The sequence below is a fragment of the Lepisosteus oculatus genome, chromosome 22 (genome assembly GCF_040954835.1).
Source record: "Lepisosteus oculatus isolate fLepOcu1 chromosome 22, fLepOcu1.hap2, whole genome shotgun sequence".
NCBI lineage: Eukaryota > Metazoa > Chordata > Actinopteri > Semionotiformes > Lepisosteidae > Lepisosteus > Lepisosteus oculatus.
The window spans coordinates 782,549-805,987 of record NC_090717.1 but is presented as its reverse complement, the minus strand read 5'-3'; the positions used below and the strand labels follow the sequence as shown (position 1 = coordinate 805,987).

General features: G+C 55.1%; 2 protein-coding genes across 11 annotated transcripts in view; one reads left to right on the top strand and one right to left on the bottom strand.

Annotated features, from left to right (window-relative positions):
- The window catches only part of LOC102688934 (citron rho-interacting kinase), an 84,838-nt gene extending 73,738 nt beyond the window's left edge, over positions 1–11,100 (top strand). For 7 of the 10 annotated variants that reach the window (XM_069182029.1, XM_069182024.1, XM_069182026.1 and 4 more), the window contains 11 exons: positions 1,279–1,368; positions 1,866–2,001; positions 3,661–3,800; positions 4,045–4,137; positions 4,948–5,056; positions 5,227–5,355; positions 5,514–5,594; positions 5,928–6,006; positions 7,047–7,220; positions 9,297–9,588; positions 9,847–11,100. In XM_069182029.1, the coding sequence (XP_069038130.1) occupies positions 1,279–1,368; positions 1,866–2,001; positions 3,661–3,800; positions 4,045–4,137; positions 4,948–5,056; positions 5,227–5,355; positions 5,514–5,594; positions 5,928–6,006; positions 7,047–7,220; positions 9,297–9,588; positions 9,847–9,870 (1,347 nt within the window). In that variant the 3' untranslated portion in view covers positions 9,871–11,100. The remainder of the gene's footprint in view (positions 1–1,278; positions 1,369–1,865; positions 2,002–3,660; positions 3,801–4,044; positions 4,138–4,947; positions 5,057–5,226; positions 5,356–5,513; positions 5,595–5,927; positions 6,007–7,046; positions 7,221–9,296; positions 9,589–9,846) is intronic. The other 3 variants (XM_069182028.1, XM_069182027.1, XM_069182023.1) reach the window with 1 other exon arrangement.
- Positions 11,101–11,816: 716 nt separating this feature from the next.
- On the bottom strand, positions 11,817–23,348 carry prkab1a (protein kinase, AMP-activated, beta 1 non-catalytic subunit, a). The gene is made up of 8 exons (XM_069182062.1): positions 22,839–23,348; positions 18,220–18,401; positions 17,726–17,895; positions 16,483–16,576; positions 16,248–16,362; positions 15,322–15,455; positions 14,718–14,786; positions 11,817–14,186 (listed from the first exon to the last, which is right to left on the bottom strand). Exons 2-8 carry the CDS (start codon positions 18,361–18,363, stop codon positions 14,109–14,111), a joined length of 804 nt encoding a protein of 267 aa, XP_069038163.1. The 5' UTR covers positions 18,364–18,401; positions 22,839–23,348; the 3' UTR covers positions 11,817–14,108.
- Between the last annotated feature and the right edge of the window lie 91 nt (positions 23,349–23,439).

Below are 23,439 nucleotides of genomic sequence, written 5' to 3'. Positions count from 1 at the left end.
TCCAAGAAAAAGATGGATGAGACCCTGGGATCAGTGAGGCACTAGCGCCCCGAATGCAGCAGCCTTCAAACGGCCTCAGTGGCTCCTCTCGTTTGTGACATGCCTTCTGTTCTGAAACCGAGAGATCTGAAGGAGGTGTACCCCGCTTTTCTGTCATTTCATGAGCTTTCAGACTTACTATGAAGCAGTTGGGAAGTCAGGGAATGTAGCCCAGTTAAAATGCCACAGCCGAAAATGGCCCTGAAGCTCCTGGTTTTGCACCAGCCGGTCGAGAGTCTTCACAGCTCGTCTCCTGTCAGCCCGGGCCCGTGGTCCTGCCGGATCCGGGTTCTGTTCTGCTGTGTATCTGGGTTCCTGTCTGTGGTATCTGTGTCTCATCAACCTGGTGTCTACAAAAGCTGAAAATCTATTTTAAAAAACTGCTCTGGGATGTTGTTAATCTGACCAGAGCTGTTCGGCACCCTGTACTGGAAAAACGCTATTAAACTCTTCGTGTGCCAAACTTGGCCAAAAAAAAGGCTTTTTCCAACAGATGGAGCTGCATAGAAATGAAGATTTGCGGGAGTTTATTGCATTAGGAAGGCAGCAGACTGCACCTTCCAGAAAACAGGAGGTGTGATGTCAAGGCTCCAGAGCTACCACTGGGTCTGCATCTTGGCGCTTTGCAGAGTGCTGAGGCAGTCTCTAAGAGACCACTTGATAGCAACATTGTACTGCAAAGTTAGGGCTTCTTTCATGAGGCAGTGTCTCACTTCTTCCATGCCTCATGGCATTGTATGACCAGGGACTGCTTGTCCTTTCAGCAAAGAGTTGGAATTGAGAGGCAGAAGTGTGAGGGGTGACCTCTGTCTGACACACCCTGCCATGCAATCAAACTGAAAGAGCTGCTTACAGAAGATGGAGCCGTTAACTTCAGTGAACCACAAACCCCATAAATATCAAAATATGAGCTGATCCTGATGCCCAGCCGTTAGACCCTGTTTTTGTGGACATCTGGCTCACAAAACACCTCTCCTTTCGAAGCAGAATAGCAAGTCCACACATCCCTCCTCTTGTTTAAACAAGGTAACAATCTCAAAATCAGCTCAGGCTGGTTGGATGGGATGGTTTCTGTCCCTGCGAGCAGGCTGACTCACAGGGCAGTCGCTAACAGGATGTGAAGAGAGGCCAGACATCTCCCAAAACCCGCCTCGGAGCAGACCCTAGCAGGACGTCTCGGGGTAAGTGACCGGCCCCCGTCAGTCCTGCTGCCAACCTGCTGTGCTGTTTCCTGTGCAGAAGCTGCTGGGCAACTCCCTGCTGAAGCTGGAGGGGGATGACCGTCTGGACATTAACTGCACTCTGCCCCTGACCGACCAGGTAAACGCGGTGCGTGAGTGGGGGGTGCGGGGGTCTCTCTCTGTGTTTCTCATGGGGCAGCCATCCGCGGGGGGCTCCCGGGGGCTCTGGGCCGGGCGAGGGCGGGGCAGGAGAACTAGGCTGCTGCGGTGTGTGAGGTAGTGTGAATTGACCAGTAGGGGGTGCTCTCTTCCCTCTTGTTTTTCTGTATGCCTGGAGTTTCAGGGAGGTCCTAGTTAGTAATAATAATAATAATTGCTTACACTTATATAGTGCTTTTCTGGACACTCCACTCAAAGCGCTTTACAGGTAATGGGGATCCCCTCCACCACCACCAATGTGCAGCCCCACCTGGATGAACAGGAGAAGGCTGCAGACAGGTCGCACCACAATGTCTTTAGATCTTTAACTCCGGGGTCAGTCTTTCTTGTATGCAGCTGCCTTTTTCATGCTGATCACCAGCTCGAAGAGCTGCTCCCCAGGAGCTGTGTGGCCGCACAGTGACGCTGCCTCTCTCTCCTGAGCAGATTGTGCTGGTGGGCTCGGAGGAGGGACTGTACGCGCTGAATGTGATCAAGAACTCTCTGACCCACATCCCCGGCGTTAGCTCCGTCTTTCAGATCCACGTGCTGAAGGAACATGACAAGCTGCTGATGATCGTGGGTCAGTACAGTTTCTGCACTCTGGCAAACAGCCTCTGCTGAAATCCTACGCCAGGCCAACCCAGAGACCACCACTACAGCCTCCTGCTTTGCAGTGCCACCAGCTACCTCACTTACAGCAAAAATCCTTCTAATTAATCATTTAATTGTTATCAGTGTTTAAGATAGGCTAGTCCATAATTACATCTTTAAATGTGTGACTGTTCAGAGAGCCCTGTGTATGTAGTCACTGAGTCTGGGCTGTGTGACTGTTCAGAGAGCCCTGAGTCTGTAGTCACTGAGTCTGGGCTGTGTGACTGTTCAGAGAGCCCTGAGTCTGTAGTCACTGAGTCTGGGCTGTGTGACTGTTCAGAGAGCCCTGAGTCTGTAGTCACTGAGTCTGGGCTGTGTGACTGTTCGGAGAGCCCTGAGTCTGTAGTCACTGACTCTGGGCTGTGTGGTCTTGCAGGTACAGAGAGCCCTGAGTCTGTAGTCACTGACTCTGGGCTGTGTGGTCTTGCAGGTACAGAGAGCCCTGAGTCTGTAGTCACTGAGTCTGGGCTGTGTGACTGTTCAGAGAGCCCTGAGTCTGTAGTCACTGAGTCTGGGCTGTGTGACTGTTCAGAGAGCCCTGAGTCTGTAGTCACTGACTCTGGGCTGTGTGGTCTTGCAGGTACAGAGAGCCCTGAGTCTGTAGTCACTGACTCTGGGCTGTGTGGTCTTGCAGGTACAGAGAGCCCTGAGTCTGTAGTCACTGAGTCTGGGCTGTGTGGTCTTGCAGGTACAGAGAGCCCTGAGTCTGTAGTCACTGAGTCTGGGCTGTGTGACTGTTCAGAGAGCCCTGAGTCTGTAGTCACTGAGTCTGGGCTGTGTGGTCTTGCAGGTACAGAGAGCCCTGAGTCTGTAGTCACTGACTCTGGGCTGTGTGGTCTTGCAGGTACAGAGAGCCCTGAGTCTGTAGTCACTGAGTCTGGGCTGTGTGGTCTTGCAGGTACAGAGAGCCCTGAGTCTGTAGTCACTGAGTCTGGGCTGTGTGACTGTTCAGAGAGCCCTGAGTCTGTAGTCACTGAGTCTGGGCTGTGTGACTGTTCAGAGAGCCCTGAGTCTGTAGTCACTGAGTCTGGGCTGTGTGACTGTTCAGAGAGCCCTGAGTCTGTAGTCACTGAGTCTGGGCTGTGTGACTGTTCAGAGAGCCCTGAGTCTGTAGTCACTGAGTCTGGGCTGTGTGACTGTTCAGAGAGCCCTGAGTCTGTAGTCACTGAGTCTGGGCTGTGTGACTGTTCAGAGAGCCCTGAGTCTGTAGTCACTGAGTCTGGGCTGTGTGACTGTTCAGAGAGCCCTGAGTCTGTAGTCACTGAGTCTGGGCTGTGTGGTCTTGCAGGTACAGAGAGCCCTGAGTCTGTAGTCACTGAGTCTGGGCTGTGTGACTGTTCAGAGAGCCCTGAGTCTGTAGTGACTGAGTCTGGGCTGTGTGACTGTTCAGAGAGCCCCGAGTCTGTAGTCACTGAGTCTGGGCTGTGTGACTGTTCAGAGAGCCCTGAGTCTGTAGTCACTGAGTCTGGGCTGTGTGACTGTTCAGAGAGCCCTGAGTCTGTAGTCACTGAGTCTGGGCTGTGTGGTCTTGCAGGTACAGAGAGCCCTGAGTCTGTAGTCAGCGGGTCTGTGCTGTGTGGTCTTGCAGGTACAGAGAGAGCCCTGTGCCTGATTGAGATTAAGAAGGTGAAACAATCCCTGTCCCAGTCCCACCTGCCTGCCCAGCCTGATCTCTCTCCATACATCATCGAGACGGTCAAGGGTTGCCACCTCTTTGCTGCTGGCAAGGTAATTTTGCACTCTTAACACCCAGCTTATTGCAGCCAGGAGAGAGTGTCTCCTTCTGCATGCAGGCGCTGCACTTTGTTTTTGAGAATATCTCCTATATCTGTTAACTCAAGTTTAATAATAAAGGTGCATTTTTCATTTTTATTTTTCTGTTTCGGATACAAAAGCCAGTATGTCAGGTTTGGAGCGACCCAGAATGGTTACTCGTCGAGAAGTGCTGATTACAGACTGTCTGTTCCCACAGATTGACAACGGACCCTGTATCTGTGCTGCCATGCCCAATAAAATCACCATCCTGCGCTACAATGAGAGCCTCAACAAGTTCTGCATCAGGAAGGTGAGTCGGGATCCTCCTGCATGGCCAGTGAGAATCAGCCAGGTAACAAGTCACAGTGCACACAGGCTGCCTGGCCAGGTCTCTCTAAACACTGCACATGTGCTTGAGTTGGCATCCAGTTAGGAGGAGCTATAAAAGATCCTGCTGGATCTGCCTGCTGAGCCCCGGTGTTGCCCGTCCCTGCCCTGTGTCCTGTGCCAGCCTGCCTGGCTTCTCCCTGGGCAGTGAGAGAGAGAGAGAGGTGTCGTCACGCTGTTCAGGACTGTGTGATGTCTCCCAGTCCTCTCCACTCTGACCATCAGAATCATTGGGAAAGCAGAGCGCTTGTCCAGACCAGCCAAGCTGTGGAGCTCTTGTGCTTTCAATTAAAGCGCATCTTTCAAAACGGAACCCGAGATCTGGGAAATTAAAATTAATCAAGGCATCCAAGATGATGATGATTGTTAATCATAATCATAATAATGGGTGTAGTAATACATACAATAGTAATATTAACAGTCGGGACTCCCCTCCACCAGCACCAGTGTGCAGCCCCACCTGGATGATGCCCCAGTCCGCTCCCCACACACCAGCTCTCAGTGGGGAGGAGAGCAGAGTGATGGAGCCAGTTCAGAGAGGGGGGTTATTAGGAGGCCATGACTGGTAAAGGCTGGGAGGGGAAATCTGGCCAGGACACCGGGGTAACACCCCGGCTCCGGAGTGGGCTGGGGTGCACCTGGTGGTCCAGCGCCTCCTCTCAGGAGGGATAAGGAGAGCCCAGTGTGGATTCGAACCCCTAACAGCAGCGCTGCTCCCCCTTCCCCCCGACAGGAGATCGAGACTTCGGAGCCCTGCAGCTGCATCCACTTCACCAGATACAGCATCATCATCGGCACCAACAAGTTCTACGAGATCGAGATGAAGCAGTTCGTGCTGGAAGGTGAGGAGGGAGGCAGGACACGGGCCTGACCTCTAGCTGTGGCTGTGGCGAGGTGTCCTGGTAGGAGCAGACAGATGATGCCCGTTTCTGGGACGTCCCAAGGATATGACGGCCAGCTCCGCCCTCCCCCGGCTTTAATTCCGTCTCTCCCTCTTTCTCTGCGGCGTCAGAGTTCCTGGACAAGAACGACGTGTCCCTGGCCTCCGCCATCTTCGCCGCCTCCTCACACAGCTTCCCCATCGCCATCATGCAGGTCAACAACACAGCGCAGAAGGAGGAATATCTCCTCTGTTTCCACGGTAACCGCCTCCTCGCGCTCCTCTCTCTGCGTGTTGCTCTCCAAGCTGGTAAACTCGTCACCGTCTTCTTATTCCACACGTGTTCATCGATAGCCGCTGTAGCAGTAGTGTGCCGCAGGACAGTGTTTATTAACAGTCATTTGGCATCCCTGGCGCAGAGTTTGGCGTGTTTGTGGATTCCTACGGCAGGAGGAGCCGCACTGATGACATCAAGTGGAGCCGCCTGCCCCTGGCCTTCGGTGGGTCTCCTGTTGGCATGTCCTGCCCTCTCTGTCCCCTGTGTCCCGTCTCTTTCAGTGTGTGTCCCCTGTGTCTCATCTCCTCAGTTTGTGTCTCCCCCGTGTCCCGTCTCTTCAGCGTGTGTCCCCTGTGTCTCGTCTCTTTATTGTGTCTCTTCAGTGTGTATCCCCTGTGTCCTGTGTCTTCAGTGTGTGTCCCGTGTCCCGTCTCTTCAGTGTGTGTGTCCCCTGTGTCCTGTGTCTTCAGTGTCCCCTGTAGGTGCAAATCCAGAAGCACTGATCAGCTCGCTGAGCCGTGTACCGTGTGTAACAGATCTGTCTTCTCTGCCTCAGCCTACAGGGAGCCCTACCTGTTTGTGACCCACTTCAACTCCCTGGAGGTGATAGAGATCCAGAGTCACCAAGCTCTGAGGTGAGGCAGTCTGTCCGCGTGCCGCTCAGCGTGAGAGGAGACGTGCGCCTGCGTGTGTGAGGTGTGCATGAAACCCGTTCAGACACAGGCCAGTGGAAGGAGCTGAGCTGTGTTACATTCTCCATTTCATCTCTCGAGGCATCTCTTATTGTACTGGCTCGATTCTACTGTGGCAACAAGACTGATAATACTCCCGGGTCTCGTCCTGAAGAGACCAAATCCAGCAGGTTTCATAGGCATCATCTTCTAAAGGCCTGAAACAATCAATCAAACAGGTGGCCTGTTCAGTTTCTATAGCTTATCCATCCACCCACTTTTTGAACCACTTTATCCAGTTCAGGACCTTGGGGGAGCAGGAGTCTATCCCAGCAAGCACTGGGTGCGAGGCAGGGTACACCCTTGAATGGATGCCAGTCCATCAAGGGGGAGATGAGCACATAGACACACACACCCATATCAGGGCCAGTTTTCCCAGAAATCAGTTACCCAACCATGTCTTGGACAGTAGGAGGAAACTCCACACAGACAGCACCCCAGAGGTTGAACCCAGGGCCTCAGTGCTCCACCATGCTGCCCTTTATAGAGATTATTCTGAGTAAAACCAGAATATCCTTCAGCCCTCCTGGACCGGTTGCTTTCACTGAGGCACTTCTGATTGAGCAGTTCCTGGTGATTTAGCGTGACCACTAAGGGGCTCGTGCGGATCAGGGCCGGAGAGCCTGTTCGCAGCGAGAGGTTCCAGTCTTGTGCCATGAGGAAGTGAAGGAGCAGAGCTAAAGGCCTCGCTCTCCAGAGACACACAGACAGGTCCGTTTTAGCACAGCACGCATACATCTCCTGTGGTTGACTTGTCATCCCACTGCATGAGCGTCTGCTTCTGGCCCTGCCCTCCCCGTGCACACGGCTCAGCTCTGCGGCTGTCCCCTCCTCTCCGCGCTCCTGGTTTCCCAGTCGCAGCTCGCGGTACTGCGGCGTTCGCTCCGCCTGCTCCTGCCTTTCTGCCGCTGGGTGACCTGTCCCCTCTGCCCATGTGTTCGCAGCTCTCCGGGCCACACCCACCTGGACATCCCCAACCCGCGCTACCTGGGCCCGGCCATCTCCGCGGGCGCCATCTACCTGGCCTCCTCCTACCAGAACAAGCTGAGGGTCATCTGCTGCAAGGGCAACCTGGTGAAGGAGTCTAGCGAGCTGCAGAGGACCGGCTCCAGCCGCAGGTACGGCAGGCCACACCACGCCTGCCCTGTACCGTCCAGCACAGCACACCCTGCCCCACCACGCCTGCCCTGTACCGCCCAGCACACCCCGCCACACCACGCCTGCCCTGTACCGCCCAGCACACCCCGCCACACCACGCCTGCCCTGTACCGCCCAGCACAGCACACCCTGCCCCACCACGCCTGCCCTGTACCGCCCAGCACAGCACACCCTGCCACACCACGCCTGCCCTGTACCGCCCAGCACACCCCGCCACACCACGCCTGCCCTGTACCGCCCAGCACAGCACACCCCGCCACACCACGCCTGCCCTGTACCGCCCAGCACAGCACACCCTGCCACACCACGCCTGCCCTGTACCGCCCAGCACAGCACACCCTGCCACACCACGCCTGCCCTGTACCGCCCAGCACACCCCGCCACACCACGCCTGCTCTGCCCCGCCCAGCACAGCACACCCCGCCACACCACGCCTGCCCTGTACCGCCCAGCACACCCCGCCACACCACGCCTGCTCTGCCCCGCCCAGCACAGCACACCCCGCCACACCACGCCTGCCCTGTACCGCCCAGCACACCCTGCCACACCACGCCTGCCCTGTACCGCCCAGCACAGCACACCCCGCCACACCACGCCTGCCCTGCCCCGCCCAGCACAGCACACCCTGCCACACCACGCCTGCCCTGCCCCGCCCAGCACAGCACACCCCGCCACACCACGCCTGCCCTGTACCGCCCAGCACAGCACACCCCGCCACACCACGCCTGCCCTGTACCGCCCAGCACAGCACACCCTGCCACACCACGCCTGCCCTGTACCGCCCAGCACAGCACACCCTGCCACACCACGCCTGCCCTGTACCGCCCAGCACAGCACACCCCGCCACACCACGCCTGCCCTGTACCGCCCAGCACACCCCGCCACACCACGCCTGCTCTGCCCCGCCCAGCACAGCACACCCTGCCACACCACGCCTGCCCTGTACCGCCCAGCACACCCCGCCACACCACGCCTGCCCTGTACCGCCCAGCACAGCACACCCCGCCACACCACGCCTGCCCTGTACCGCCCAGCACACCCCGCCACACCACGCCTGCCCTGTACCGCCCAGCACAGCACACCCCGCCACACCACGCCTGCCCTGTACCGCCCAGCACAGCACACCCTGCCACACCACGCCTGCCCTGTACCGCCCAGCACAGCACACCCTGCCACACCACGCCTGCCCTGTACCGCCCAGCACAGCACACCCTGCCACACCACGCCTGCCCTGTACCGCCCAGCACAGCACACCCCGCCACACCACGCCTGCCCTGTACCGCCCAGCACACCCCGCCACACCACGCCTGCCCTGTACCGCCCAGCACAGCACACCCCGCCACACCACGCCTGCCCTGTACCGCCCAGCACACCCCGCCACACCACGCCTGCCCTGTACCGCCCAGCACACCCCGCCACACCACGCCTGCCCTGTACCGCCCAGCACAGCACACCCTGCCCCACCACGCCTGCCCTGTACCGCCCAGCACAGCACACCCTGCCACACCACGCCTGCCCTGTACCGCCCAGCACAGCACACCCTGCCACACCACGCCTGCCCTGTACCGCCCAGCACACCCTGCCACACCACGCCTGCCCTGTACCGCCCAGCACAGCACACCCTGCCACACCACGCCTGCCCTGTACCGCCCAGCACAGCACACCCTGCCCCACCACACCTGTCAAAACCCGCCACACCCCTCCACACCCCTTTACACCCCACCATGCCCCTCCACACATGTCACACCCCTCCACAACCCGCCAAGCCGCACCACACCCCTCTACACCCCACCACGCTCCTCCATACCCTGCCCCACCACGCCCATCCACACCCTGCCCCATCACACCCTTCTACACCCAACCACGCCCCTCCACACCCTGCCCCACCCCTCCACAACCCGCCAAGCCCCACCACGCCCCTCCACGCCTGTCACACCCCACCACACCCCTCTACGCCCCTCCACACCGCCTCCTCTTCCAACCATCCCAGCCATCCCAGCCCCTGACTCTCCCTCTCTCTGTTCCTCCTCCTCCAGCAGCCCCAATAAGAGAGGCCCCCCCTCCTACAACGAGCACATCTCCAAGCGGCTGGCCTCGGGCCCGGGCCAGCCCGAGCTGCTGCACCGCGAGCCCAGCACGCCGCACCGCTACCGCGAGGGCCGCACGGAGTTCCGCCGCGACAAGTCGCCGGCGCGGCCGCTGGACCGCGAGAAGTCGCCCGGCCGCATGCTGGACAGCCGCAGGGAGAGGTCCCCGGGCCGGATGTTCGAGGACAGGGGCCGCCTGCACACGGGCTCCGTCCGCACCCCCCTCACCCCCGTCAACAAGGTATGCCAGCCCGGGGTCACGGGGAGCCCCTCTCCTGCTTCCCCCTCTGCCCCAGCCAGGTGGTGCAAATCATGCCTGCGTTCTGCCCCGGGGCGAAAGGCCCAGCTCCAGACCGCAGTCCTGTTCGATCCTCCCCCTGAGACGGTGCATCGCAGCTCGAGTCCGTGGTAACACTGCAGCTGATGGGCTGGAGGCCTGTCTGTGCTGCAGCTCTGACTGCTGACTGACCCTGCTGCTTCTGCCCCTCTTCCCCAACAGGTGTGGGATCAGTCTTCTGTGTGAGCGCCCCCCGCTGGCCCAGCCCCCCGACCCCAGAATCCCGGATCCGAGCCACAGATGTTCAGCATTACTGCATACGCTACAAGCACACCCTGGATACAGCCCGCAGGCCAGCCTAAAGCAGCGCAAAGCCGTCCCATCCATTTGTATCCCTTTTCTTTTTCTACCAGGTCCTTAAGTACTTTATCTCCCAGAATGCCAAGCTGGCCCATGAGCGCCTGCTCCTGTGTGTCCCGCAAGGACACTAAGCACTTCATCAGTATTCTCCAGGTCAGAAACACTGTTCCCTGCCCTGCCCTGCGCTGTCCTGTCCTCCTGGGGTGCACAGGTGTGCTTAAGTACTTGATCTAAAAACACTGTACATAGATACTAACATTTTTATAGTTACAAAAGGGAATACTAAGCTGGAAAAGCTGTCTATTTTTATGAAAAGAGCATTTCTAATCTGTAGCGTCCTGCTAGTGTTGCACTGTATTCCTGTTCCTAGAAAGCCGAGCAACCCCAGTCACATGAGCATTAACAGGTTCTCTCTCTCCTCGCTGCTGAGGGTCGAGCAGAGAGAGGCGCAGGATCTGTTTTTCACTGCGGACCGGTCTCTCCACCAGGCGGCGGCACGGTCCGTCTGCACTGACCACCTCCAGCACAAGGCAAGAGCGAATTTCATGGGTTGTGTTAGAAACTTTGGCGTGTCATGTAATTAAAATATTGTATTTTTTGAGAGAGACGTTTTTTGGAAGCAGCACAGTAAAAACCAACATTTCCATATATTTTCATTTCCGTCCACTGAGACCAAGCAGTAAAATACAAACAGAAGTAGAGCTATTTTTGGAGTTCCTGCAGCTTTAACATCCAGGTGTCAAGTGTTTTTGTTCTGTGCAGTGAAAATTAAATTCCAATAACTATCAGGTTTGGCTTGAAGTGTTATTGCTGCTACTGTAAAAGTTCTCTTTACCTTGTGTGATTTGAGTGCTGAAGTAATACAGCAAGTTTCAATACTAAAAAAACTAAACATTTCAGTGTCAAAATGCACTTGTAAAGTCACACTATCAAGCATGTATACTTTCCAACACTGATTTTTAGCTTTTTCTCACTGTTTCTGTTAGTTTTTTTTCCATTTCCTTTTCTCTGTTGTGACTTCACTTGTTGGACCGTGTGTAACTGGTGCATATTGACGTGATTGGCTTTCCTTAAGAGATTTTTTTAATGTTCAAGTACAATAAATGTATGACTCAGTCTCTGCTCTTTTTTTCTGAACTACAATGGCTGATCCTGACTGAACTAGTGTACCAAAATATTCTGCAACATCTATTTTAAACATGTTTCCACAAATGCCTCTGCTCAAAAACATTTTGAATATATAACACAAAAACAGAGCTGTCATTTCATGGCACTTAATTACAAAGGTGGCACTGTAGGGCTCAGGATATTTGTATTATAACATTTCCGATCTGCACGGCTGTCCTTCAGTACCTTGCTGGGTAAAAATAAGGGATGAACTCCCAGCCCAGTGCCCGGTAAGAACATCATTCACAGTTATTCCCAAGGGGAAAGCACCTGTTGCATTGTTGCAGTGGAAACTGCAGTGCTGACCAGGTGTTGCTGCTGCCACCAGTGTGGGGCGCTCAGTGGAAACACCCGTGGCTGGTGGTTGTTATTCCTGCAGTATTCCGAGGCAGAAATGGAAACGGAATGCTGTGCTACATTCCAGTGGAAAGCCACACAACAGGTACTGTATGTCCCCTACAGATGAAAACACAGGGAAGTGCTTGAACTACACAACAGACACATAGAGCACGGAGGAACTGCATGGTTTTACCAGCCATCTGTGCTTGCTGTACATGTGGACAATGTCATTTTAAACACCTCCCACAGTGACCCCTCCCCTGAAGCCATGTCCAGGTGCTGCGAGAGTGGGATCAGAGGGAGCAGGAAGAGAAGACCACACGATGTCGATATATGACACTTTTATTCTTGATGCATTAAAACTGGATGCCACATGTAAATATAAAGCTGGTCCATTAGGAATACATGCTTGCGATTCTGATTGGTGAGGTTTCAAATAATTGTTTAAACAGTCAAAGAAAAAAAAACATCCGCTTCAGACCTGCTCCTGATGTGTATAATTCTAAAGTCAAATAAAATCACATCTGGCCAGTCTGTAGTAGATCGAGATTTCAGCCCAATGTTTCTGCTGTTTTTGAATATACAAAATGATCTTTAATCCTAACCATCTTCAGAGTTGCTTGTATTAAACGGGTGTAAACTACACTATCTTATAAAAATGTGCAATATTTAACTTAAGATTTAAACCATGAATCTATGGAAATGTATCTAGACAAAAACCAAGGCAGTGATTCCCTCCACACACTTGGAAAAACACAGCTCAACATTTAATTCTGCAGTCGTTGCAAAAAAGTATGTCCTCACCCCCAGCTGGCTCCTCAGAAAAGCCCGATGTCACCGTCTGTATGCTGCAGGCCGCAGGCTGGAGCCTGAAGAGGCCGGTGTGTGACTGGCAAGGGGAACTAGCAGAGCTCGACACTCGAGAGCAAGTGTGAGATAGATGAAACAACACGGGCAAGCTGCTCTGACGTTTAGTATGTTCTCTGCTCACACGCTGCAGGGCTCCAGTATTCTGGTTAGTAAGACAAGCACCTTGCTGTCACGTGCTGTTTAACTGAAGCTAATGTCCACTGTCAAGCTGTAGGCGATGTGTCTCTGCACCTCTCTCTTTCTCTCTGCCCTCTCTAACAGCCGGCTGAGCAGTCCCGTCACCCTGACAGGCCTCGCTCACGGGACGCTGGGGAGCCCTGTGCCCCACGCCCGCAGCTGGCACCTCACATGAGGACAGGAGCCTCCGAGCTGGCACGGCCCCAGCATGGTGCCCACCCCCCCCAGCGCTGTACCGCTGCCGGCCGAACAGAGCAGGCTCACCTCTGACCTTCCCTCGGCCGCGAATCAGCCCCTTCGCCCGCCAGCAGGAACAGAAACATTAAACCCTAAAAGCAGCCTGTGTGCAACGTCCTGTGCTCACGATGCACTTGTCCACCTCCAGCTTGAAAGCAGCCCTGCTCTTGGGCTCCAGCAGGACTTCTGCCTCTTTCAACACCTCCTTTCACTTCGGCTGTTAATACAGCAACAGGGAGGTGGGGGAAGAACAGGAAAGGGTTATTCCTTCCTGACAGGAGAAGAAACAGTGAGCTTCTTTTCCCCAGGGAATAAACCTTGACCTGCGCCTCCACAGCCTGCGCGTGCTGCTGCAGCTCCCTACTCCGACTCCAGCAGGGGAAAAGGCATGGACCTCTGCCCCCATTGAGCCCATGGTGGTGAACAAGAGCCCCTGAGGGGGTGCTGTGGCCCTGGGGGGTGGGGGGTGGGGCAGTGTAGGGGCCCGCAGGACTGTGTCCCAGCCAGGAGCAACCCTGGCCTCTCAGTTCAGTGACACTGAGGGGGCAGAGAAGGGCTTCCTGGGCCACACTCTCTCCCAGAAGAGATTCCACAACAACTGATTTAACAGACATGCTTGCAGGGAAACTAGAGGGATTCCTTGAGTTCTGAGCGCCCACTGAATGCCCAACTGCATCTCCATGAAGTAAAGGCACAGATCAGCCCCGCAACCAAGCCAGAGCAGGAGACCCTGGTGGCCCAGAGAGCTGAAATCTTTCTGCTCAGCCCCCTCCAAGAAATCCCCCCCCACCCCCCACCATCCACACCCAGACAGAAGCAATTATTTCCCCATGGCAGCATGGGTGATATGTTAGCACCTCTCTACCTTTATCATCACCTTAAGAAGAAGAGAGGATTTTTTATTTAACATCCAAAACATAAAACACATCTCTGAACATCACCCACTAGAGGGCACTAAAGGGCTTAAATAAATGCAAACCTGGACGTCTGTGCTGCTGCAAATTCAGTCATGGCCGGTCCTTCAAAACCACCTCTTACAAGTCCACATGATGGTATGGGAAAAAAAAAGCCATAAAGCTGTCGGAACGCACACGCCACTTCTGACAGTCCCATCTTCCACCCTCGCACCCCCCCACCCCGGCCCAGGACAGCCCATGCAGGCTGGGAGGGACAAGGGCGCAGCCTGGCAGACAGACTGACCAGGGACCCCGGGACAGGATCACTGGGGAAACGGTGCATGTGGGACAGAGACAGCAGTAGAAGAGTCCGTACAGAGAAGGATTCAGACATGGCCGCCAGGCGGGTCCCCTCTGCGCTCCGGCTCCGGCTCCTGCTCATATGGGCTTGTACAGCAGCGTGGTGACAAACTTCTTCTTGTAGCGGTGAGTGGCGCTGAGCACCATCACGCCATCCTGAGACGCACAGAGGAGAGGGGGTCAGATGGGACTGGCTGCGTAACAGCTCTCGAACTCTGCTGTCAAACCAGTGGCACAGGACCGACTATAAACACAGGACCGACTCTACAGGTGTGCAGCCCTTCCCCTGATGTACATGGCGCACAGGTGTGCAGGTATACAGGTGCAGCCCTTCCCTTGATGGACAGGGAGTACAGGTATACAGGTATACAGGTGTGCAGCCCTTCCCCTGATGGACAGGGTGCACAGGAGTGCAGGTATACAGGTGTGCGGCCCTTCCCTTGATGGACAGGGCGTACAGGTGTGCAGCCCTTCCCTTGATGGACAGGGCGTACAGGTGTGCAGGTATACAGGTGTGCAGCCCTTCCCTTGATGGACAGGGCGTACAGGTGTGCAGCCCTTCCCTTGATGGACAGGGCGTACAGGTGTGCAGCCCTTCCCTTGATGGACAGGGCGTACAGGTGTGCAGCCCTTCCCTTGATGGACAGGGCGTACAGGTGTGCAGGTATACAGGTGTGCACCCCTTACCTTGATGGACAGGGCGTACAGGTGGTTCAGCATCACGTGGTTGGGCTCCGGCAGCAGGGCAGGATCACACTGTCCAGGGAAGACCAAGGGAAGAAGTTGGCTGAAGAAAAACTGATGATTGCAGTGTTCCAAGGTGTTGTTTTGAAACTGGATGAGTTGAAAGCAAGCTCTGTGCCCTTATTTCCTCTCTAGGTGATGTGACACTATATTCAAACAACTTCAATCACAAAATGCTCTGAAATAAACACATTCCAACGGGTGTCCACTGTTATGGACAGGTGCTCCCGACACTTTCTAAAATAATCTACACTTCTTAAGGTTTTTACTGTTATTTCTACATTTTTTTTATTTTATTACAGAACACCAGTGTCTTCCTTACAATTTTCTTTGCACACGAGTAGCTTTTACAAATCATTAACTGGTCTTTTCTCAGGAATGTTTATAACAGTACCTTACAGACACTTTCTACTGCAAGTCAAATTTTCTCACGTCGAGGAGAGTCTGTATTACAACATGTTCATGCGCAGAGAGCAGGATTAGACAGTATCTTGCTACCAGGAAAGTGAAACAGTAACGTGAGTCCACCGGGTGGCGCTGTACTCACAGAGATGCCAGTGTCCTTGTTCAGGATGACCTGCAGCAGGTGGGGAGGCAGGATGGGGGGAGACTTGAAGCGCTCCTCAGTCTTGGAGATATAGGCGTCCTGGTGGTAGGGACCAGGGGGGGAGCTGGACAGGTCTGCACAGAAGAGACAGCACTGCCACTACAGACTGACGCAGCAGCGCCCACACTGAGCCACCCAGCACTGCACCCTGCAGCTCACAGCCGGCAGCCCCACTGAAGCCCAGCAGGGTGAGCCTGGCCAGTACCTGGAGGGGAGACTCCTGGGAAAGCTAAGGCTGCTGCTGGAAGAGGTGTTAGTGGGGCCAGCAGGGGGCGCTCACCCTGCGGTCTGTGTGGGTCCTAATGCCCCAGTATAGTGAGGGGGACACTATACTGTAAAAAGGAGCCGTCCTTTGGATGCGACGTAAAACCAAGGTCCTGAAGGTCATTAAAACTCTCAGGGTGTTTTTCCGGTGTCGGAGTGTTTCCCTGGTGTCCTGGCCAAATTTCCGCCTGGTCTTTACCAGTCATGGCCTCCTAATAACCCCCCTCTCTGAACTGGCTCCATCACTCTGCTCTCCTCCCCACTGAGAGCTGGTGAGTTGGGAGTGATCTGGTGCATCATCCAGGTGGGGCTGCACACTGGTGGTGGTGGAGGGGATCCCCATTACCTGTAAAGTGCTTGAGTGGAGTGTCCAGAAAAGAGCTATAGAAGTGTGAGGAATTGTAAAAGGAGCACGGTCCTGTCAGCACCTGGTCAGCTAGTAGCTTCACCTGAGAATCGAAGGACTGGCTGCTAAATCTCGGCAGAGTTTACACTGCAGTTAAACGATAGCAACAAAATTCAAAACCAATCAGGCAACATGCTGACAGCCCTGAAGCACTTTTTTTAGGGCGCAGTGTGGGGTGCAGCACACGCAGCCTCACCTGACACATCGGAAGACTTCAGAGAGTCCACCAGCAGGGCGTCGAACACTTCAAAGTCGGTCTTCTTCACCTGGATCAAGTTGTTCACGGTGCCCAGCTGGTTCGTCACCACGGGCTGTGGGAGCACACGCAGAACCAGACCGGGTGAGAAAGAGGCCCGGGCACACAAGCCGGCCCTCGCACCCGGGCCTCACGCCGCCTCCCTGTGGGCACGAGGCGTCACTGCCAGGCTCACCTCGGAGGGGTCGTGGGTCCACTGCCCGTCCACGTAGAACTTGTACTGGTGCTCGCCCTCCGGCAGGTCCACTATGGCCACGAAGTTGTTCTGACTGAAGGAGGGAGAGCAGGGCGCGTTAGAGAGGGCTGGGGGAGCGGACGAGGTTCCCAGCCCTGGTCCTGCAGGAGTACTGACTCTGCTGGGTTTTGTTCTAACAGCTCTTAAACACAGGGTCGCCGATTTCAGGTTTCTATCTGGGGCGGATCTGTTCGTCTGCCTACAGCTCGAATGGGGCTGGTAATGGTATCGGCCCTGTGCCGGTTTCTGAGCTCCAGACACTGAGCGGCTCCCCCCGCTAGGGAGCTCCCCCGCTAGGGAGCGCCGCCGAGCCAGAGACACCGAGCAGCTCCCCCGCTAGGGAGCGCCGCCGAGCCAGAGACACCGAGCGGCTCCCCCCGCTAGGGAGCGCCGCCGAGCCAGAGACACCGAGCGGCTCCCCCCGCTAGGGAGCGCCGCCGAGCCAGAGACACCGAGCGGCTCCCCCGTTAGGGAGCGCCGCCGAGCCAGAGACACCGAGCGGCTCCCCCGTTAGGGAGCGCCGCCGAGCCAGAGACACCGAGCGGCTCCCCCGCTAGGGAGCGCCGCCGAGCCAGAGACACCGAGCGGCTCCCCCCGCTAGGGAGCGCCGCCGAGCCAGAGACACCGAGCGGCTCCCCCGTTAGGGAGCGCCGCCGAGCCAGAGACACCGAGCGGCTCCCCCGCTAGGGAGCGCCGCCGAGCCAGAGACACCGAGCCGCTCCCCCGCTAGGGAGCCCCGCCGAGCCAGAGACACCGAGCAGCTCCCCCGTTAGGGAGCGCCGCCGAGCCAGAGACACCGAGCAGCTCCCCCGCTAGGGAGCGCCGCCGAGCCAGAGACACCGAGCCGCTCCCCCGCTAGGGAGCCCCGCCGAGCCAGAGACACCGAGCAGCTCCCCCGCTAGGGCGCGCTGCCGAGCCAGAGTCCTGTGGGCTGGGTCTGTGGGAAACGACTCCCCAGGAGAAGGAGATGTATGACTCTCAGGTGTGAACGAAGAAAGGGGTCAAATAAAAGTCTGAACAAGCAAGAAGCTGTGAATCAGCGCTGGAGATGTGGAGCTCAGATGAGTGACTTCCTGAGGGACCAGGGCTGGGACCCAGAGAGCAGTGAAGGAGCAAGAGGAGCTGTGAACCCCATGAAACCCGCCCTCCCCAAACCCTGCCCCCACTGCCCCACAGCCCCCACCTCCGGGTCAGGGGGATCTTCGAGACCCAGTTGTTGAAGGAGCCGGACACAAAGACGTCCTTGCCGGCGCCGGTCCAGCGGAACACAGTGGGCCGGGCCTGAGTCGGGGCCTTGTCGCTGACCTCCAGGTCCTGTCGCCAAGCCAGGAACTCCTCCTTCTCCAGCGGAGCCTGGCAGACATGCAGAAAGGCGCTATATAAATGTCCTGGGCTCCCCTGGGGATTGTCGGCAGAGCAGCTCCACCCCACTCAGCACCTTCTGCGGCAGACAAACACGACCGACAGCCCTCGGTCCCGCTGGCCGAAGCATTTCAAGCTTGGCTGCCATTTTAGATCCCCTTCCCCCCAGAAGCTGATCCCAGGAAACGACCCCGCCACCCGGCAAAACGAACCAAAAGTCGAGTGCCGTTTCCTCCGGGATCCGTGTGCTGCTCCGGCCCGACAGAACAAGAGCTCTGATCCACAACCCGCCCCGGCTGCAGGCCCGGACCCTACCTTCATGTCCTCCCCGTGGAAGATGTCCGCATCCTCAGGGCTGTCCATCAGGATCTTGGGGCGCTCCCCATCCTTGGTGCCCCGGCGATGCCCCTTCTCGCCCTGGCGCTCCAGCCCGGCCCGCTCGCTGCTCGTGTTCCCCATGGCGCTGCCCGGCTCGGCGCGGCGGCACCACTCCCTCGCTGCAACAAGGGGGCATAGCTGTACGGCGCCTCTGTACAGGACCCCCCAGCAGCAGCACCCCACAACTGCAGCCCCGTGCCCCCTGCGCCCCCCACCAGCCATCCGACCGCAGTAACCGAAAACAGCCCTACTCTGGCAGCGAGAGCCCGGGCCCCTTGCTGTAGTTTTTTTGGGGGGATGGGGTTCAGCCAGTACAGCACGACCTGGAGCCCCGTGGTTCTGAAAAGCGCTGCAGACCCTTTTCTCGGCAGGGCGAGGTCTCATCCTGAAAGAGTGACAGCGCCGCCTGCTGGTCAGAAACGAGAATCTCCACGCAGACAAGCAACAGCCTGCCGTCTCTCGGACCCGGACCCGAGCAGAGCCCGGCCGGGCTGAGCCCCTCTCCAGGAGCCGCTCAGCTCCAACACGCCCAGCTGGGCTCGCTCCGAGTCCGGACACGACGACGGGAACAGTCTCTCCTCTCCGTTCTGAAGCGACCGACTGCTGTGTATTCAGAGACTCTTCTACTGATCTAAATGAGTACACAGAGGTGTCCCATCCAACAGATGTTCCTACCAGGCCGATCCAGATACCTGTATGTCCCAATCAGATGCCCTGGAATAACAAAGGCATTCACTGAAAGTGTAAAAGCACAGTCCGTTGCCTTTTAATCAGGTGACGGAGGACTGTATAAAAAAAAAAATCAAAGTACGACTGGGAGAAAACTTCTAAACTGGCAAAACAGGAATTTCAAGGACAACTGAGAAAAACAGCTTGGAGGTGACTCGAGGCGCATGTGGCAAGACATTCAGGCCATCATGAACTGCACAGGCAACACCAGCAGTATTTCCTCCACTGAGACATCTCTACCAGATGAGCTGAACAGCTTTAACTCCTGTTCCAAGGCTGGGAACACTGAGCTGGTCTCAACGTTGCCAGTGAACCAGGAGCCTGCGTTTAGAGAGCTGTAACACATGAGGCGCGGGGAGCTTTCACGAGAGTGAAAACCCGCAAAGCAGTTGCCCCAGATGGGGTCCCCCCTCATGTCCTTAAAACCTGTGCAGGTCAGCTGTCTCCTGTACAAACCGACATTTTTCGCCTCTCTCTGTCCCTGTCAGTCGTACCAGAGGGCCTCAAGAAAAGCACAACTGTGCCACTGCCCAAGAAGACCAAGGTAACTTGCGTGAACGATTACCGCCCAGTGCTCTGCCTTCAGTGGTCATGAAGCGCCTGGGAAGACTAGTATTGTCCTATATAAACTGCTCTATCCCAGACTCCCTTGTCACTTCAGCTTGCTTACTGCCCGAATAGGTCAGCTGATGATGCCTTATCTCTAGCACTACATACTGCCCTCAAACAGGCTGTTCAATTCAAGTCAACTGTATTTGTCATTGTACTCACACGGGTGCACAGTATAGTGAAAAGTATTTCTCATTAGTCTCTCAGGTGCGGTACATAAATAGAACAGAGAAGACAGTAACACCATAACAATAACAGTGTAATAGCATAACAGTGTAATCAAAACTGTGCAAACACGCAAACAGAGAAAAGAATACAACAGGACAAAAACAGTGCAAAAGTAGTTTGGGGAACAGTGCAAAAATATGGCGATGAATAAACTGTACAACTAGTAGAGTTTAAAGTATAATTTCGGCTTACATTCAGTTGTCGTGTACGCAGTGGTGTAGGAGTACAGTCATTGTGGATACAGGAAGAAGTGAGGAGAGATCAGAGTATGATGGGAGGGAGTGGGGGCATCACCAGCTTGATGGTTCTGGGGAAGAAGCTATTTCGGAGTCTAGTTGTGTGCGACTGGAGTGTCCGGAACCTTCTACCAGATGGTAGGGGGACAAACAAGTTATGAGTGGGGTGAGTGGGGTCAGACATAGTTTTTGTGGCTTTTGTCAGACTGCTGGTGTTGTAGGTTTCCTGGATGGATGGTAAGGCACTGCCGATGATGTGTGGGGCAGTTCTGACCACCCGCTGCAGTGCAGTTGCTGTACCAGACTGTGATGCAGCTGGTCAGTATGCCCTCCATCGTCCATCTGTAGAAGTTGGTGAGGATCTGTGGATGCAGGCGTATTTTCTTCAGCCTTCTCAGGAAGTACAGCCGCTGTTGTGCCTTCTTGATGAGACTGGAGGTGTTGAGTGCCCATGTGAGGTCCTTAGAGATGTGAACACCTAGGAATTTTAAGTTATTCACCATCTCCACTGCAGTCCTTTCAATGTAGATGGGGGAGTGGACTTTTCCTTGTCTTCTGAAATCAACAATCAGCTCTTCGGTTTTGCTGATGTTGAGACAGGTTGTTGGTTCGGCACCAGTCTGCAAGTTGTTTTATCTCCTCCCTGTAGGCAGCCTCATCGTTGTCAGTGATCAGGCCCACGACTGTGGTATCGTCAGCAGACTTGATGGTGTTTGTGCTGAACGTGGCAGTACAGTCGTGGGTGAACAGGGAGTAAAGCAGTGGGCTGAACACACAGCCTTGAGGGGCACTGGTGTTAAGGGTGAGTGTGTTGGAGGTGAGGTTGCCAATCCTGACAGTCTGGGGTCTGCTGGTAAGGAAGTCTAGGATCCAGCTACTGAGGGTTGTATCTAGACCTAGAGCCCCGAGTTTGATAGCAGGTTTTATGGGTATGATGGTGTTAAATGCTGAGCTAAAGTCAATGAACAGCATTCTTGTGGAGGTGTTCCTTTTATCCAGGTGGGTTAGTGTGTTACTTAGTTATTAGGGAACCTATGTTGAGATGCTATTTATAGAATCCAGCTCAGCCTTTAATACAACTGGTCCCACCAAACTGGTCCCAAAACTTGTGAATCTGGCCTCATGCAACTGGATACTGGATTTCCTGACAGGCAGACCTCGGGTGGTGAAAACTAGCAACAATCTCTCCTCGACGGTGATCCCCAAGACTGCTGTCTCAGTCCTAGGCTGGACTCCTTGCTGACCTCCGACTGGTTCAGGCACTTACAGCAGCAACCACGTTAAGTTTGCAGATGGCGCCACAGTTATCGAGCTGATCAGAAACGATGGGGAGCCCACATACACAAATGAGACAAAACTCACTGGGGACTTCAGGAGGCCCAGAGGGAGTCACGCCCCGGTCGGCATCGAGGGCACAGCAGGGGAAACCGTCAGCTGCTTCAGGTTCCTCGGTCTGGAGATCTCCCACTGGGCTTGGTCTCCCAACACCGTAGCCAGTATGAACCAGCGCAGGTGCTGTTGTTCCTTTCGCGGTGCTTGAAGACATGCCGTTTGGGGAAGCAGCCTCTCATAATTTACCGCAGCACCATAGAAAGTGTCCTCAGTGGCATCAGCGTGTGGTACAGCAACACTACCATACATGACAAACATGCACCGCAAAGGGTTGTGGCAACAGCACAGAGGGGATTATAGGATGTGACTGACCATCAATCGGTGAGATTCACACCTTCCGCTGCCTCAACAAAGCCCGATCCATCATTCAGGATCCCAACCATCCCCCCCCACAGACTGTTCTACCCCCTGCGCTCTGGCCAGCATGACGGCACTGTTGAGGCTCAGACCAGCAGGCTTGAGAGCTGCTCCTACCCACTGCAGTGCCCATTCTGACAGCTCACTGCTCTGCCTCAGACTCACTGCACCTCTGCACCTTCTCCATGGACTACCAGGGTTTTTTACTACCACATTCATTGTTCTCTACAACGTAGTGTTCTGGTTGTTCCTATTTATTATTATTTATTATGTACGATTTTGCAATGTACTGTCTACACTGGGTGGTGTCGTACTGTGGTGTCTGCTGGACGGTGTACGAGCTGAGAGATCAGCGAGATTAATAGGTCTAATATACACAAGCCAACAAACTCCTGTACTCGTGTCGGAAGCCCCAAACTCCGCTCGTCGACAGCGATCGTATTCCATTACAGAAACAACACGAGAAAAACACAGGTACTAGAAAGTCGAACTTGTAAGAAAACATGTGTTTTTTTTAATATATCCTTACTGCAATGTAAAACACAACCCGTTTGCATACAGCTGTTTTTGTAATTGTACGGCGGTGGCTGAACTGTGCGAGATACTCCACTCGTCCACAGGTCCGCCTCGCAGCGAGCTGATGGCGAGGCCCAGCTAAGCGATACGCCATCGCTACCGGTACCGGTATCGGTACCGGCTCTGATGCACAAACAACTATAGCCAGATTCCGGGATACTGTCGGAAGCAGTGGATACTGTTAACGTAGTGTTTACAGACATACAGCGCCAAAAGACTCAGACTAATAACCTTCGACTTGCATTTCATTTAGCACCTCCGCTTGCACGCTGATGTGACCACAACAGCGAAGTCAGATGATGTTTACAAGCAGTGTGTACTTACCTAATCAATAGCATGTTGACCGCTCTACATTGCAGCGACATGAAACTCAACCACAGTGATTTAAAAGAGCTGCGGTGTTAGAGAGATTATACTCTCGCATCTTACCTCCGTTTCGGAAATGTTCCTTCTCCCGCTGTGGAGCTGCAGCCCTACTTCTTCATGTCTCCGTACAGATGTATACGAGTAACCTTCAGCTCCATTAACCCGGCCACACCTCCTCTTCCGCCTTGCGCCGGCCGGACTTCCGGTACGGCAGCCCGGCTGGGACAGACACTAGGAAGGATGTCGCCTTTCTGTTACCCCTGTGGTACTATTACTAGTCATAGATGTGTTACACTTCTATAGCTCTTTTCTGGACACTCCACTCCGAGCTCTTCACGGTAATGGGGATCCCCTCCACCAGCACCAGTGTGCAGCCCCACCTGGATGATGCACCAGTCCGCTCCCCACACACCAGCTCTCAGTGGGGAGGAGAGCAGAATGAGAGAACAGCAGAACAGGCTGAATCATCACGCTTATCCCACAGATATGAAGTAAACTGCAAGCACAGACTCGAACTCACAGCATCTTATACAGCAGATAAAAATCATGGCATCCACGTACCGTCAATCATACTCGTTGAAAATTATAACACTAGTATTCATATACTTCTATATCTTATATATGAAAAACCGATACCCGAACTTCTTTATTAAACATACTCTAA

Bases quoted from the DNA above. Each gene is read 5' to 3' on its own strand.
- prkab1a (XM_069182062.1), bottom strand. From the start codon at position 18,363: ATGGGGAACACGAGCAGCGAGCGGGCCGGGCTGGAGCGCCAGGGCGAG. The intron at 14,787-15,321 runs GTGAGTACAGCG...TTCCCTGGACAG, and splicing joins ACAAGGACACTGGCATCTCT to TGTGATCCTGCCCTGCTGCC. The intron at 14,187-14,717 runs GTAAGGGGTGCA...TGTGCGTCTCAG, and splicing joins TGTACGCCCTGTCCATCAAG to GATGGCGTGATGGTGCTCAG.